The 17,017-nt window shown below is 36.6% G+C and overlaps 2 protein-coding genes across 3 annotated transcripts in view; both read left to right on the forward strand.

Moving 5' to 3' along the window:
- Positions 1–1,041: 1,041 nt before the first annotated feature.
- On the forward strand, positions 1,042–7,821 carry kdelr2b (KDEL endoplasmic reticulum protein retention receptor 2b). Its single transcript, XM_067369153.1, has 5 exons — positions 1,042–1,271; positions 1,788–1,888; positions 4,551–4,709; positions 4,783–5,035; positions 6,742–7,821. The coding sequence occupies exons 1-5, from the start codon at positions 1,181–1,183 to the stop codon at positions 6,774–6,776; spliced, it is 639 nt and encodes a 212-aa protein (XP_067225254.1). The 5' UTR covers positions 1,042–1,180; the 3' UTR covers positions 6,777–7,821.
- A 415-nt stretch (positions 7,822–8,236) lies between these two features.
- daglb (diacylglycerol lipase, beta) overlaps positions 8,237–17,017 on the forward strand; it is a 10,588-nt gene continuing 1,807 nt past the window's right edge. Inside the window, exons 1-14 of one of the 2 annotated variants that reach the window (XM_067369151.1) lie at positions 8,242–8,546; positions 10,650–10,801; positions 10,885–11,059; positions 11,148–11,421; positions 12,880–13,002; positions 13,111–13,238; positions 13,307–13,433; positions 13,508–13,591; positions 15,396–15,473; positions 15,547–15,627; positions 15,750–15,877; positions 15,995–16,063; positions 16,211–16,283; positions 16,363–16,613. In XM_067369151.1, coding sequence (XP_067225252.1) covers positions 8,452–8,546; positions 10,650–10,801; positions 10,885–11,059; positions 11,148–11,421; positions 12,880–13,002; positions 13,111–13,238; positions 13,307–13,433; positions 13,508–13,591; positions 15,396–15,473; positions 15,547–15,627; positions 15,750–15,877; positions 15,995–16,063; positions 16,211–16,283; positions 16,363–16,613 — 1,838 coding nt within the window. In that variant the 5' untranslated portion in view covers positions 8,242–8,451. Of the gene's footprint in view, positions 8,547–10,649; positions 10,802–10,884; positions 11,060–11,147; positions 11,422–12,879; positions 13,003–13,110; positions 13,239–13,306; positions 13,434–13,507; positions 13,592–15,395; positions 15,474–15,546; positions 15,628–15,749; positions 15,878–15,994; positions 16,064–16,210; positions 16,284–16,362; positions 16,614–17,017 lie in introns of both variants that reach the window. The other variant, XM_067369152.1, reaches the window with a different exon arrangement.

The raw sequence follows: 17,017 nt of genomic DNA on the forward strand, positions 1-17,017 counted from the left end.
TGCAATTCTGACTTTATTTCTCAGAATTATGAATTTATTTCACGCAATTCCAACTTTATTTCTTGCAAATCTGACTTTATTTCTAGAAATTTTAAGTGTATTTCTTGCAATTACTACTTTATTTCTAGAAATGTTGAGTTTATTTCTTGCAAAAATTTGTTTATTTCTTGCAATTGAGTTTATCGCAATTCCGACTTTAATTCTAGAAATTTTGAGTTTATTTCTCGGAATTACGTCATTATTTCTTGCAAATATGAATTTATTTATTGTAAATCAATTGTTTTCTCATAATTCCGACTATTTCTTTTAAGTCTGATGCTATATTTCGCAATTCCGACTTTATTTCTCACAATTCTGACTTTATTTCTCACAATTTTGGGTTTATTTCTCACAAGTCCAACTTTATTTCTTGAATTACACTATATTGTCTCTATAATGTCAGTGATCATGTAATTCTGACTTTATTTCTCACAATTTCAATTATTTCTTGTAATTCTGATGCTATATTTCGCAATTCCGACTTTATTTCTCGCAATTTCAACTTTATTTCTCTTTATTTCTTGAGTTACACTATATTGTCACTATAATGTCAGTGATGATGACATGGTTTAGGTGTGTTAGTTGGATTCTAAACTCCACAGATCCTCATGAACAGGATCCAGCAAACTTCACACCCTTCCCAGGCCACAACTTCACAGAAATAGCAAAACGAGAGGAAGGGGAAGTCACAGGTCTCCTGGGGTCACATGTCACTAGTTACTTTTCTCCGCTCTGATGAGGATGGCCCAATCACAGTCGCCTGGGATAACCAGCTAAGGGTTTTATTTTCGTATATGTTTATTATGCTAATTTACATTAAGCGTCACATTCTCATACTGTACAGAAGTGCTCAGTCAGTGGAACGCGGCTCAGTTCTCGGGGCCTCACCGCGCCCCCTAGAGGAAGGCCCCGCATGCGCAATCCACACATTCAGATCTTTTCCTCTCAACGCTGGTCTCCAGCATCATCTGCGCTCAGCCAACCCGCTGTCAGGCGCAGGAGCGCACAGTGTTGGCCACGTCTCCGGGCCACGTCGCGCTGCTCTCGCCATCTTTCAGTCGGGGAAGCCGTGTTTATATCGCTGAAGGGAAGAAGATCAGCACGCGAAGCGACCCAACTCCTCCACCCGATCCAAAGAAACATGAACATCTTCAGACTGACGGGGGATCTGTCCCATTTAGCAGCCATCATCATCCTCCTGCTGAAGATCTGGAAGAGCAGGTCGTGTGCAGGTGAGAGTGCAGTGATTCACATCCAGTGGGAACTTCAGATTCGCTTCTCATTTGTTAATATATTGCAGTTCTTCTGAGTTATAAACTCTAGACCTCATTTGTGTGAAGCGGACTGAAGTGTGTGTGTGTGTGTGTGTGTGTGTGTGTGTGTGTGTGTGTGTGTGTTTAATGTAATGTTTTCATGCTCGGATGTGAGTTGCATTACTCAGATCTAGTTCCTAGTTCGGTTTCAGATCGAGTTGAATCAGGTGATTTGAACAAACTCAGCATTACGAACTGGAGTTTCTCACAGTCTGTTATCAGGCTGCAGATAATCTCTGACTTCATTCATTCATTCTGAGCCTCTGACCTGTGACGTGGCAGCAGGATCTCATTAGAATAATATTCATCTTCATGGACAGTCAGTGTAATGTTGTTTTGTGAGTTCATGCATGCTTTAGTGCGTCACAGCAGTGATCCGGTGTGAATGAGACTAAACTGTGCTGAAATGCATGCATGTTGTTGTTTGTTTTTCAGGGATATCTGGGAAGAGTCAGATTCTCTTTGCCTTGGTGTTCACCACACGCTACCTGGACCTTCTCACCGCCTTCATCTCCTTCTACAACTCCATCATGAAGGTGAATGTGAACAGACTGAAGTTGATGCTTCCACATGTTCTCGGTGTAGCTGTAACAGAAAGCTTGTGGAATGAATGTGGAAACGGTTCAAAGCCAGTCAGAGTTTGAGGATTGGGATGTGCATCAACTCCACCAGCCTGAAAAACAAGCATGATCTGAGCTGAAGATTGTTATTGTCACTGAAACATGATCTTGTCAGACGGTTTTGGACATGTCAGTGTGTCTCCATTCAGGCAGATTTGAGCTGTACTGGTGTGATTATTACTGAAGTGACTCCTGAAACCCTCTGTGATCCTCAAAACACACCCAACATAATAAGCATAATATTTTTCATATATGCGTGTGTGTGTGTGTGTGTATATATAACCATGGTACTATACAATGTTCACCTCAAAATTATGCATATTAATTTATATATGAAATAAAAATATAATAAATATTACACAAATATAATATATTAAAAATATATTATAAAATATATAATATTATTTAATTCCAGTAATTTAATAATAATTTAATTGTGGTACTAGACAATATTCACTCCAAAGTTATGCATATTAATTTATATATAAAATAATAAATATAATAAAAATATTAGAAAATCATAATATTTTAATAATTTCATTTCAATAATTTAATAATAATTTAATCATGGTACTAGACAATATTCACCTCAATGATGCATATTAATTTATAAAATAAAAAATATAATAAATATTACACAAATATATGTAATAAATATATTAGAACAAATCATATTATTTAATAATTTAATTTCAGTAATTTAATAATAATTTAATTGTGGTATTAGAAAATATTCACCTCAAAATTATGCATATTAATTTATAAAATAAAAAATGTAACAAATATTGCAAAAATATAATATAGTAAAAAATTAGAAAATAACCATATTATTTAATTACAGTAATTTTAATAATAATTTAATCATGGTACTAGACAATATTCACTCCAAAGTTATGCATATTAATTTATATATCAAATAATAAATATAATAAAAATATTAGAAAATCATAATAATTTAATAATTTCATTTCAATAATTTAATAATAATTTAATCATGGTACTAGACAATATTCACCTCAATGATGCATATTAATTTATAAAATAAAAAATATAATAAATATTACACAAATATATGTAATAAATATATTAGAACAAATCATATTATTTAATAATTTAATTTCAGTAATTTAATAATAATTTAATTGTGGTATTAGAAAATATTCACCTCAAAATTATGCATATTAATTTATAAAATAAAAAATGTAACAAATATTGCAAAAATATAATATAGTAAAAAATTAGAAAATAACCATATTATTTAATTACAGTAATTTTAATAATAATTTAATCATGGTACTAGACAATATTCACTCCAAAGTTATGCATATTAATTTATATATAAAATAATAAATATAATAAAAATATTAGAAAATCATAATATTTTAATAATTTCATTTCAATAATTTAATAATAAATTAATCATGGTACTAGACAATATTCACCTCAATGATGCATATTAATTTATAAAATAAAAAATATAATAAATATTACACAAATATATGTAATAAATATATTAGAACAAATCATATTATTTAATAATTTAATTTCAGTAATTTAATAATAATTTAATTGTGGTATTAGAAAATATTCACCTCAAAATTATGCATATTAATTTATAAAATAAAAAATGTAACAAATATTGCAAAAATATAATATAGTAAAAAATTAGAAAATAACCATATTATTTAATTACAGTAATTTTAATAATAATTTAATCATGGTACTAGACAATATTCACTCCAAAGTTATGCATATTAATTTATATATCAAATAATAAATATAATAAAAATATTAGAAAATCATAATATTTTAATAATTTCATTTCAATAATTTAATAATAATTTAATCATGGTACTAGACAATATTCACCTCAATGATGCATATTAATTTATAAAATAAAAAATATAATAAATATTACACAAATATATGTAATAAATATATTAGAACAAATCATATTATTTAATAATTTAATTTCAGTAATTTAATAATAATTTAATTGTGGTATTAGAAAATATTCACCTCAAAATTATGCATATTAATTTATAAAATAAAAAATGTAACAAATATTGCAAAAAATATAATATAGTAAAAAATTAGAAAATAACCATATTATTTAATTCCAGTAATTTTAATAATAATTTAATCATGGTACTAGACAATATTCACTCCAAAGTTATGCATATTATTTATTATCAAATAATAAATATTACAAAAATATAAAAAAGAAATTTTATATATATATATATATATATAATTTATTACAGTGTTTAAATTAAAAATAGAGTAACAATCTATTTATTAAAATAAAATTTAAGGACTTTAATGTGACATAAAAATGCAAATCAGCCTTATATTCCCCAGTTGATTATAAGAGTATTTTCAGACATAATTGCTTTATTTGATTAGGTATATGATAATAATGCCCATGATTTTTGAGTGTTCATATTGAAGACGCCACAAAAGTCGCTCAGTTTTGTACCATTCCAATGTAGGAAAAAAAAGGAAAAAATTGCTAAGATGCCCATAGAGCACCGGGACATGTCTTGTAACGTTGTTTTGTTGCCCGTTCCCCGTGTAGGTCATCTATATCGCCTGTGCCTATGCCACGGTTTACCTGATATACGCCAAGTTCAAGGCCACGTATGACGGCAACCACGACACGTTCCGGGTGGAGTTCCTGGTGGTGCCTGTCGGCGGCCTGGCGTTCCTCGTCAACCACGACTTCTCTCCTCTGGAGGTGAGCCGGAGCACAAACACACACGCATGCATTCAGCGCTGACGCTCACGCTGCCGTCATCTCTTCGCTCTAGATCCTGTGGACGTTCTCCATCTATCTGGAGTCGGTGGCCATCCTGCCTCAGCTGTTCATGATCAGCAAGACCGGAGAAGCCGAGACCATCACCACACACTACCTGTTCTTCCTCGGCCTGTACCGCGCCCTGTATCTCATCAACTGGATCTGGCGCTTCTACTTCGAAGGCTTCTTCGACATGATCGCCATCGTCGCCGGCGTCGTCCAGACAATCCTCTACTGTGACTTCTTTTATCTATACGTAACAAAAGGTGAGTGTTTTTTAGGATTTCTGCTTTAAAAACCCTCGGTTCAGTGTGTGAAGAGTTTGAACTAGCAATTCGCTTCTTGTGTGAATCTCTTTCGCCAAAGATTAAATATCGTATTTGAGTGTTTCATTGGAGTAAAGAAGGCTGAGAATCGCTGTCGTTGCAGCTATATATGAGCAAAAACACGCCGTTTTTGTGTGTGTCCCTTTAAATGCAAATGAGCTCCGCTTTCCAGAAGAGGGCGGAGCTTTAACAGCTCAACAACAACAAAGCTGGAGAATCTCACGCAGCCAAAATGATGAAAGTGTTCAGCCTTACATTGTTCAAACCGGAGTCGACACTGATGGAGAGACTCAGGAAGAAGTTACAACTTTTAGACGTTTCTGAATGGTTAGTGGATAAATTGATGTAGTTGCTGTGGAGTTGATTCAACTCATCCACTAGCATGTGCCGTCATGTTCATCTTTTGTGTTGAATTGAGCCTCGTTTGTGAAGCAGTCCAGCGTAAAATGACGGCATGTCAACAACACTCGACTACAACAACTCTTCCTCTTCTCTAAAGCAGCCCAACATGACCCCGCCCCTTTGTTGAGTGTTCTCGGGGGCGGGGTTTATGTAAATTATGGGGTTTGTGATGTCACCAACCCAGGAAGCTTAAATCCAGCCGTTTAACCCTCAAAAACCGAGACGGCGGCCAAAAAGACTATCATTTTAAATTATTTAATAACTTTTGAACTGCTAATCCAATCTGTGCCGTAATGACTTTGAACCAAAAATGAGGATAAAACAGTTTCACATCAGATAATTTATTGCAATTTATACTTTCAAACGTGAACCGGTGCAATCATGTGACGCGTTCAGCGCTGTTCGGTTCTTATATTATCTAAATACTTATTTTATAGTTCGTGAAGATCATTAACATTATTAGTTCAGCTGAACTACTTACTATGTGTATTTTGTTTCATCGTGTTTTTATTTTCGATGCACAAGACACTTGCAAGTACTTGCAACACTTTGTTTTTATTCATGTTCAGATTGAAAATATATTTCTCTAATAAGTCACTTTTGCTTTAGTGTTGTGTTGAATATCATTTCTTTTGTATTTATTTTACTCCCTGGTCTTTTGGACACACATGATCATTAAATAAAGCACACCTGTCTATCCCTAAAGAGTAACATTGTAACAAATGGCCATAACTTGCTTAGAGACTGTTACATTTAGACAAAATTTCATCTGAAAAGTTATATTTGGATGTTTTTAAACTAAATAAATCAAACTTCAGGAGGTTTTGTGTGAGTTTACAGTGAAAAACACTAGATTTTTGCTGGCGATTTTTTTGAAATTCTGCAAATTTTATCCATTCTCAGGCAAAAAATAAGTAAAATTGGCACTTTAAATGAGCTAAACTGAAACTTCAAGTTTAAAATGTTTAAAATGGCAACAATGGGTTAGAAAACCAGAGGAAAGTGCAGGTGAGCCCCAACATTACTCTAGGCCTTTAAGGGTTAAAAGTGATTTCTGTAAAAGAAAATATCTCCTTTGCATTGAACTTTGAGCGTCATATCTTCACAGATGTTGTTTATGATCAAACCGCAACATTACACACTAACTAAAGTTAAAGAAGTCAAATCGGCTCTCCCTAGAGAGGAGCTGAACAATGGAGAATATGAGGAGAATGATCCTAATACATCTAATGTGATTTGTTCAGTGCTGAAGGGAAAGAAGCTGAGTCTCCCAGCGTAAGGGCCGAGGACAGGAGCAGCGCGTGGAGGGCCGCGGAGGACGAGAGAGATGCCTGAGACGGAGTGCGAGAGACGTCCGGTCCTGGACATCACATCAGGTGCTCGGGACTCAAGCCCAGGCCGGACCGCGGCTTTCCGGATTCCTGTTTTATGCATCTTGTCTTACCCTTTTTTATTATTCTGTATAAAAGAAAGTTTTCTACATGAAAGGCGTACTATGATTGGACCGACGGCATCAGAAGCGAGCTGACGCTGCCTCATCGGGCAGGGACTGATTCTTATGATGAATATTGATTTTGTTTGTAAGCGTATCTTCAATCTGATTATTAAATGTACATGTTTTCAAGAAGATTAAGGGAGTATTTGTTGCTCCGTAAGGATAAAATTGAATGGAAAAACTGCTGGATTTATAATGCAATAATCCTTTGTTCAAGAAGGTCAGTCGTAATCTACAGATTGCCAAACCGCTCGTCTAATTCGGATCAAATGGCACAATCTCGATTTGTATTTGGGAACGCCACAGTCTGATCCACACTGCCTTCATCACTGTAAACGGCTTCTGAAAGAACCAAAAAATAAACCGTACAAAGTTCTTAAAGATTATCATGCTGTTTATTTCAAAATGATTCTTCTGAAGATTCACACACAGTTTGATTGAAACTGATTCATATTTGGAGAAATATTCTGAATCACTTTTCAACAGTTTTGACCAAAATTACCTAAAATGTGTTCATTTTATTTATGATCTTTAAGATATTTCATGGAGCAGACTTTAAATACTCGCCTTTTTATCTCACTAATAACCACTTTATTTTAAAAACAGGTGTTAGGATTGTTTTTAACTGATGCCACAACCTCAAATAAAGATTTAATGGGAAACGATGCTTGTTTTGAACATTTAATGCCATTTTGTTTTGACTCATAAAGGCACGTATATTTAGCGTCACATCTTCATCATCTTCTTCATCATCAACATGAAAATCCAGAACCTTCTAAATACCAAAGCAAGAATCTTGTGAACAAATCGTTCTTTTGAATCGGATCAATTTAATGAATCAACCACTGAACCGAGAATCTCCTCCGATTTGAGTAAAGAGGCGGAAGGTGAGTAGGGATGTGCATCGATTAATCGCTTGCAAAATAAAAGTCTGTGTTACGTAATATATGTGTGTTCTGTGTATAATAATTATGTATACATTAATACATACACATACACATACATGTATAAATGTAAGAAATATATGCATGTTTAAATAAATATATACTTATTTTGCAAACGATTAATCGTTGAACATCCCTAAAGGTAAGCTACATTATTGTAAATATTGCATTTTTTTTTAATCATTAAAAACTTTAGATTATATAGCACATACTTCTTTATTATAACCATGATTATAACGCAAAGAATCGCTGCTTTTTTTGACCTGAGTCGGAACTATTTTGCTGGCGGAACTTCATCTGACGGACAGGTTTGGCTGCTGCACAGAAAAGGAAAACAAACGGCTGCAGTGCAGACGCGTCAGCGAGCGAGGCGTTTATTACTATGTTGTAATATCCGTCATATGAAGATCCGGATTGCGATTACAGGCGGGGAGAGCGATGGGATCGTGTGATGCTCGGTGTCCCACACTCATGATCGAGACAGGAGGGCAGGATTGAGCGGAATCAGCGTCAGGATGCCCGGGATGGTGGTGTTCGGGCGCCGGTGGCGGATCGCCAGCGATGATCTCGTGTTTCCTGCCGCCTTCGAGTTACTGATCAGAGCTGTGTGGTGAGAGACTGTCACTCACTTCTGTTATTGTGCTTCCACACGAGCAGGAGCCGTGTAACGCCTGGAACACTGATTATAAATACATTCGTAAATACGTTCCACGAACGATGTGTAAATATTGTTTTTGTGCTCATGTTTTCAAAATAACGTTCACATAATGTTTGCAAAATGATCAAATTGAATGTATGTATAACTCAGTTATAATATTTTATAAAATGACGTTTTGAACGTCTAGAGAATATTCAGGTATAACGTTTTGAACAGGGATATTTATAACTATTTAAAGGGATAGTTCACACAAAAAATGAAAATTATCCCATGATTTATTCACCCTAAATCCATCCTAGGTGTATATGACTCTCTTCTGTCAGATGAACACAATCTGAGATATATTAAAAACATTCTGGCTCTTCCAAGCTTTATAATGGGAGTGAATGAGGGCCGAGATTTTGAAGCCCAAAAAAGCGCATCAATCCATCATAAAAGATAATCCATACGACTCCAGAGGATTAATAAAGACTTTCTGAAGTGAAGCGATGGTTTTTTCTCAACGTTCATCATTGCGTCATGTGTTGGTTCAGAGGAAACTCTTCTGCCAGAACTTCACTCGTGTGCAGCTGTCGCTGGAAGCCAGTTATTATAGTTTATAAAGTTTTAAATATTCATATTTTTCTTACAAAAACGCTTCACTCCAGAAGGCCTTTATTAAAGGGTTAATTCACCCAAAAATGAAAATAATGTCATTAATAATTACTTACCCTCATGCCATTAGATCTTCGTTCATCTTCAGAACACAAATTAAGATATTTTTGATGAAATCCGATGGCTCAGTGAGGCCTGAGCAATGACATTTCCTCTCTCAAGATCCATTAATGTACTAAAAACATATTTAAATCAGTTGATGTGAGTACAGTGGTTCAATATTAATATTATATTTTTGGTGCGCCAAAAAAACAAAATAAAGACTTATCAACAATATCTAGTGATTTCAAAACACTGCTTCAGGAAGCTTCGGAGCGTTATGAATTTGAATCAGTGACTCGGAGCGCCAAAGTCACATGATTTCAGCAGTTTGACACACGATCCGAATCATGATTCGACACAAAAGATTCATAACGCTCCGAAGCTTCCTGAAGCAGTGTTTTGAAATCGGCCATCACTATATAAGTCGTTATTTAGTTTTTTTGGCGCACCAAAAATATTCTCGTGGCTTTATAATATTAATACTGAACCACTGTACTCACATGAACTGATTTAAATGTGTTTTTAGTACATTAATGATTCTTGAGAGAGGAAATGTCATTGCTCAGGCCTCACTGAGCCATCGGATTTCATCAAAAATATTTTAATTTGTGTTCTGAAGATGAACGAAGGTCTTACGGGTGTGGAACGACATGAGAGTGAGTAATTAATGGCATTATTTTCATTTTTGGGTGAACTAACCCTTTAACCTATGGAAGCCCGTTTCTGCCACTAAAAAAAAAAAAAAAAAGATGAATTGCGACTTTTTATCTCAGAATTCTGACTTTTTAACACACAACTGCGTGATATAAAGTCAGAATTCTGAGATAAAAAGTTGCAATTGCGTGATAAAAAGTCAGAATTCATCTTTTTTTTGTTTAGTGTTTTTTTTTTTGTGGCGGAAATGGGCTTCCATATTAACCCTCTGGAGTCCTATGGATTATATTTATGATGGACTGATGCACTTTTTTTTGGGTTCAAAATCTCGGCCCCCATTCACTCCCATTATAAAGCATGGAAGAACCAGAATACTTTTAATATAACTCCAATTGTGTTCGTCTGAAAGAAGAGAGTCATATACAACCTCGGATGGATTTAGGGTGAGTAAATCATGGGATATTAACGTTGCTGGAATAATATTTGTTCATAACTTTGAGAGGAGCGTAACGCTAGCCAAAGTTCTGAGAATGATCCTTGTTTGTGGGATGGCATTTAAACTGTGTAATTACCACGTATTCGTCACTACATACTCATAAACATGGTATTACCATATTAATTATCCACTATTCCATATCAATACTAACATAAGGTAGTGTTTTTAGTTTCTGAAAGCTCTCGTCATGCCGTTGTTTTGTCTCTCAGGTGGGTCGGGACCTTATTTCTGTACATTAACCATAAGGGACGATTCGACTGTCAAGGCGGAGCTTATTTGCATAATTACCTTGTAGTTCTTCTCGTGCTGCTGGCTGTCATCATCCTCACGTTATGTGCCATTGTGTACGTCAGCGCTCAAGGTACGCGTCTTTCCCGAACCGAACGCATAAGTGATATCTGGGATGGTTTCGTCAGTGTAATAACGCTGCTGTGATTCGTTTAGGAACCATCATGAATCCAGGTCCTCGACGCTCGATGCCGGTCCTGGTGTATGCGCGCGCCCTCCTGTACGCCCCTGAGCTGGTGTGGGCGTGTCTGGGGGCCGTCTGGGTGTCCGACAACAGCACGGGATGCAAGCCGGCAGAGGTCGGGGCTGTGATTGGGGCGGTGGTTTCCAGGTGCGGGAAAAAATATGTATATTAATGCTATTAAATGGATCAAAAATGACATAATGTGACAAGTCTTTGTGTCTGTTGGCGTCCTCAGCTGGATCATCCTTCTGTCGATGGTGGTGGGCGTGGTGATCGTGTTTGACCCTCTGGGCAGCAAGCGGCCGAGCGTTCTGCTGGACGGTCAGGGTCAGGTGGGCGTGAGGGATCTGGAGAGCAGCGAGTCGTCTCAGCTCTTCTACACCGCGCACACGGTGGCCTCGCGGGTGTGGGAGAACCGGCTGCGTCTCCTCTGCTGCTGCCTGCCGCAGGACGACAACCACCGCGCCGCCTTCTCCAGCATCGCTCAGCTCGTCAGCGGCTTCTTCCTGGTTAGAGACGAGCAGTGCATTTGTTTCTAAGTTTCTGTCATTAATTCCTCTCCCTCATGTCGTTCCACACCCGTAAGACCTTCGTTCACCTTCAGAACACAAATTAAGATATTTTTGATGAAATCCGAGAGGTTTATGACTTGTCTATATGTAATCTACACTTTCAAGGTACTAAAGACATCATTAAAACAGTCATGTGACTGCAATCTTAATGTTATGAAGAGACGAAAATACTTTTTGTGTGCAAAAACAAAACAAAAATAACCACTTTATTCAACAATCTCTTCTCTTCTGTCATTATCTTACGCAGGTGACGCAGTGAAGCTTCCGTGTTTACGTCTGAACGCCGGCTCAGTATTTGTCAAAAAGCTGGTCACGTGATCAGCACGACGCATGCGTGTGAAGCCGGCCAATAATGAGTCGGCGTTCTGACGATGAACCTGGAAGCGCTGGACGTAAACAACGAATGAGAATGACACAGAAGAGAAGAGATTGTTGAATAAAGTGGTTATTTTTGTTTTGTTTTTGCACACAGAAAGTATTCTCGTCTCTTCATAACATTAAGATTGCAGTCACATGACTGTTTTAATGATGTCTTTAGTTCCTTTCTGGACCTTGAAAGTGTTGATTACATATAGACGAGTCATATACCTCTCGTATTTCATCAAAAATATCTTAATTTGTGTTCTTACAGGTGTGGAACGACATGCAATTAATGACAGAATTTTCATTTTTGTGTGAACTAACCCTTTAAAATCACTGAAATCACATAAATCTCCAGTTCTGATGCAAATTATATGTAAATGACTAGAGATGCACCAGGATTGGTAACACTTTACAAAAAGGTTTCATTTCTAAACATTAGTATCTACATTAACATGAACTTACAAAGAACAGCATTTATTAATCTTAATGGTGATCTCAACATTTACTAAGATCAAAAGTTGTATCTGTTAACATTATTTAATGCACCACAGGAAATATTGATTCTGAAGTGAACTGATCCTTTAACATGAGCTAACAATGAATTGTTGTATTTTTATTAACAAAGATGAATACATAATGATACTGTCGTTAATTATAATACTATTATATAGGCTGAGAGAGCGGATACATGGCTGATATTATAATATATTTCTACACTTCTAAACTAAAAACAGTGAATTTAAATGCTACAAGTGAATTTAGGCATTGCAACATTATAACTTGCATATGAAAAACATCTTTATTTTGAGATTTTGCTAGTATTATTATTTTTTGAAGATTTAAGTGCATGTTAGAAGATGGCGAAGGTAATTTATATGTGAAAATAGAGGAAATGAGCATGCAAAATTAAATATACAGTATCAGACAATAGCTATGAATAACAAAAATCTCCAAAATCAGCCGATGACCTAAATGATACTGATATATTGTGATGTTTCTGGCAGAGATTAAGTGAAGTTTTCCTGTTTCCAGGACACGGATCTGGTTCCCAGTGATATCGCCGCCGGTCTGGCTCTTCTGCATCAGGAACAGGACAAAATGGAGCGCAGCAGAGACCCTGACGAGGTCCTGACCCACAGCCCGTCCTCCCCGATAGTGAGTCTGAGCGTCATCACTGGGAATCAACCCTAGAAATCCCACACTTTATTCTGTTGCTTCAGTAATGAATGCATGTGAAGGATGAGGTGTGCTGTGTGATCCCAGAGGGAAGATCTGGAGATGGAGCTGGAGAAAGCCGCTCACTACATGCGGTTTGCAGCAGCTGCGTACGGATGGCCGCTGTACGTCTACTCCAACCCGCTCACGGGCGTCTGCAAGCTCAGCGGAGACTGGTGGGTGTTCGGTTTCCCAGCTCTAGCCGTGTTCAGTGCAGAAACGCGCTAACCGATGTGTGTTTCAGCTGCCGGAGCCGTCACGAGGAGTACGACCTGGTGGGAGGAGATCACCTCGGCTGCCACTTCACCTCCATCTTACAGAGCACCGGCCTGCAGTACCGGGACTTCATCCACATCAGCTTCCATAACCAGGTGACGTCTCGCGGCCTCGCGCCTCGTGTGCGGCGTGCTTCAGAGCGCTTACGGCTGTGTCTCTCACTGTGTAGATCTACGAGATCCCGTTTTTCGTGGCGTTGGATCATAAGCGGGAGGCGGTGCTCGTCGCTGTGAGGGGAACGCTGTCGCTCAAGGTGAGTTTGACAAACCTTCAGGTCAGTGTGTGTGTGTGATGGTCAGACATGTGATTTCCCTCTCTTGAGGTCGGACAGTCATTCCTGAAGTGACTTTATGCAGGGCTGTCGATTTAATGTGATTACAATGATTTAACGCATTTTACATGTACTCTCCCGCGTGTCGTTTCAAACTGTGTGAATGTTTCTTTTGCATAACATGAAGAAGATATTTTTTTATTTTTATTGGTTTGTAAGTAGATATAAATATCAATTCGGAAAAAAGAAAAATCATGGCCTTTTGAAGCCTAAAAGTTTATTGAATCAAATCAAATCTTTCTTTCTAAAGCTTTTTTTTTGTAAATTTAATGCTTTTCTCATTTAACACATTAATGACTTTAAATGATCTTTTGAGGGTAATTAATTAGTTGAATTAATTGGCACATCATGTAATTAATTAGATTAAAAATGTAATTGCTTGACAGCCAAATAATTCCACTTTTTCCATTATTTTTTTCTGGATTCAGTTTTTTTTTTTTTTCTGTTAATTTTTCTGGACTCTAATTTAATCGTTAAATTGAATGTTAGTAATTAAAGAGCATGTCTAATTAATAAAATTAACTTATGCAACAATTTATTAAAAGTTAAACAAAAAATACATTTGTAGGAAGCTGTGAAATACTCATTTTCTTCTCAATTCTGTTTAATTTTTCCCACATTTCATGTTTTCAGTTTCAGTTGCATTTTAAAGATTTTAATAGATTTGAGTTTTTTTATGTATTGCATACATTTTTTGATACTTTCATCTGTTGTAACTGTTATAAATAAAATAAAACAAAAAAATAAGTTAAAATATTTATTTATTTTGTGAAAAATTGTAAGAAAATGTTTTGTTTTCTTTTTCATAGCGTTTTTTTTTTCATGTAAATATTGTTTAACAGTTAGTCATTTTGTTAAGTGATTTACAAAAAATATTATTTAGGTTTAATTTATTTTATTTCAGTTTTAGTTTTTATTAAGGCTGTCAAGCAATTTAAATTTTTAATCTAATGAATTTAAAAAATGCATGTCTAATTAATTTATAAAACTTATAACAAGCCCTACTTTTGATTTATTCAGTTTGTCAAATTCCATGTTTATGACAGGATTCTGCGATCACACGGCACTACTTTTTATTCATTGATTTGTTCATCACGCTCTTGTCGAGTCATTTGATTTTCAAACCAGGTCCTTGATTGGCTTATTAATTTTACTCACATTTATGATTAAGAGTTTCTAATCCTGTTTATGCTACAGACATAAATGATGCTTTCCGATATCGGCCAATATTAATTATTAAATATGCATGGATTTTCCCATGTAATTTGACATTTAAACGATTAAAGAAGTTTCATTTTTGGGTGAGCTATCGCTTCAATAATGGCTTCAAAGTCATAATTTCTTGGATAAGAAATGAAATGCATACATAAGGCAAATCCGTTTATTAATTAATGCATCTCACTGTTAAAATTGTTGGTTTTGTTGCTTTTCTGTTCACTTAAAGTTAATTGGGAACACTTTTTGTTAACATTTGTTCATTGTTAGTCGATATGAACAATACTTCTGCAGTATTTATTCATCTTAATATCAATTTCAGCATTTAATAGTTCAGCACTTTTTAAAATCAAATGTTTAAAGCACTATGAACGGTTCTGTTTAACTTCATGTCATCTAGTCATTTATTGATTATCATCCATAGCATGACAATAATTACTGCTTATTGTTATAATATCTCTAGTTTTCTATCAGCTGGTGTTAGGTGTATTTGACGGTTTGTGTCGCGCAGGACGTGTTGACGGACCTCTCGGCTGAATGTGAGAATCTGTCGGTCGAAGGCGTGTCAGGAACCTGTTACGCTCACAAGGTGACTACACTCACTTCACACCTGTGCGAAGTCCAGCAGAACATGTGTGACGTGAACTCTATGTGTGTCACAGGGCATTTCTCAAGCAGCGAATTACATCTACAAGAAACTGGTGAACGATGGGATTTTGAGCCAGGCGTTCAACATCGCACCTGTAAGAGCTTTCGTTCTCTCTGTCTGAGCCTCGTTCTGCAGTGGATCTCCTGACGTGTGTGTGTGTGTGTGTGTGTGTGTGTGTGTGTGTGTGTGTGTGTGTGTGTGTGTGTGTGTGTGCAGGAGTATAAGCTGGTCATCACGGGTCACAGTCTGGGAGCGGGAACGGCGTCTCTGCTGGCCGTGCTTCTGCGCAGCACACACCCCACACTGGAGTGCTTCGCCTTCTCTCCACCAGGGGGCCTGATGAGGTAATGTGACACACACACACACACACACACACACACACACACACACACACACACAGCATTATATATATAAACTGTGAGTCACAGACAACAGTTATCATATCTAATGTCTGTCGTCAGTAAAGCGCTGGCCGATTACTCTAAGCAGTTCATCATCTCGGTGGTGCTGGGAAAAGACCTCGTACCCAGGTGAGATTTGGTCACATGTTCACAAACACAGCTTGATTTGATTTGTATATGTGAAAGTGTGGCTATATTTAGAGAGCCTGTTTCTATTTGTACAGTACAGTTTCATGTGACTTCCTCAAACCGACTGTGTTCGTGTGGTTTCTGTAGATTGAGTATTCCAAACATGGAAGATTTAAAAAGAAGATTATTAAAAATGGTGTCTAATTGCAATAAACCCAAGGTAAGATTACCCACGAGCCTCAACGAGACGTTACGCTGCGTTCACTGTCATCAGTATTTAGTTTCTCTCTCTCTCTCAGTACAAGATATTGATGCGCGGCTGCTGGTACGAGGTGTTTGGAGGAACTCCTGATGATTTCCCTACGGAGATGGAGGACCGGCGGGAGGAGGAGCTGAACCAGCCGTTGCTCGGCGAGGAGAGTCTGTTGGTGCGGCGCTCAACCACTTATCAGAGCCTGTCGTCTGACGACTCGCCCGCCCACCCCACTCACTTACCCCTGTTCCTGCCCGGCCGCGTCATGTACGTCACTGAGGACGGACCCACACGCAGGTCTGAACAGAAGTATTCATTTCCTGTGAAGAGTAGTGTATACTGCATCTGTTAGAGATGGGCGAATATAACATTATGTACAAATGTATAGAATGAGACAAGCTTGATAAAATCACTATAAAATAGCAGACGTACACCTGTGACCGCATTAAGCAGTCCTACCCACTGACAGCTACACGGATATAAACTGTTTCTACAGTCACATGGTAAATATAGTCATACCGTCCAGCCCTAATATCATTACATTTATTGCCTTTTGCCTTGTTAAAGACTAACCACACTTCATTCCTGGCTGTAAAATAAAAAATTAATCAATTAATTAATTAACAAAAATGAAAAAATATTTAAAAATATAATGATGAAATACAAAATTAAAGAGTATTTGAATAATAATAATAATTATT

This window comes from Chanodichthys erythropterus, chromosome 19 (genome assembly GCF_024489055.1).
Source record: "Chanodichthys erythropterus isolate Z2021 chromosome 19, ASM2448905v1, whole genome shotgun sequence".
NCBI classification, from domain to species: Eukaryota; Metazoa; Chordata; class Actinopteri; order Cypriniformes; family Xenocyprididae; genus Chanodichthys; species Chanodichthys erythropterus.

Excerpts from the sequence above, each read along its gene's own strand:
- kdelr2b (XM_067369153.1), top strand. The coding sequence starts at position 1,181 with ATGAACATCTTCAGACTGACGGGGGATCTGTCCCATTTAGCAGCCATC. Across the intron at positions 1,272-1,787 it reads GAAGAGCAGGTCGTGTGCAG|GGATATCTGGGAAGAGTCAG; the intron begins GTGAGAGTGCAG and ends TTTGTTTTTCAG. Across the intron at positions 4,710-4,782 it reads ACGACTTCTCTCCTCTGGAG|ATCCTGTGGACGTTCTCCAT; the intron begins GTGAGCCGGAGC and ends TCTTCGCTCTAG.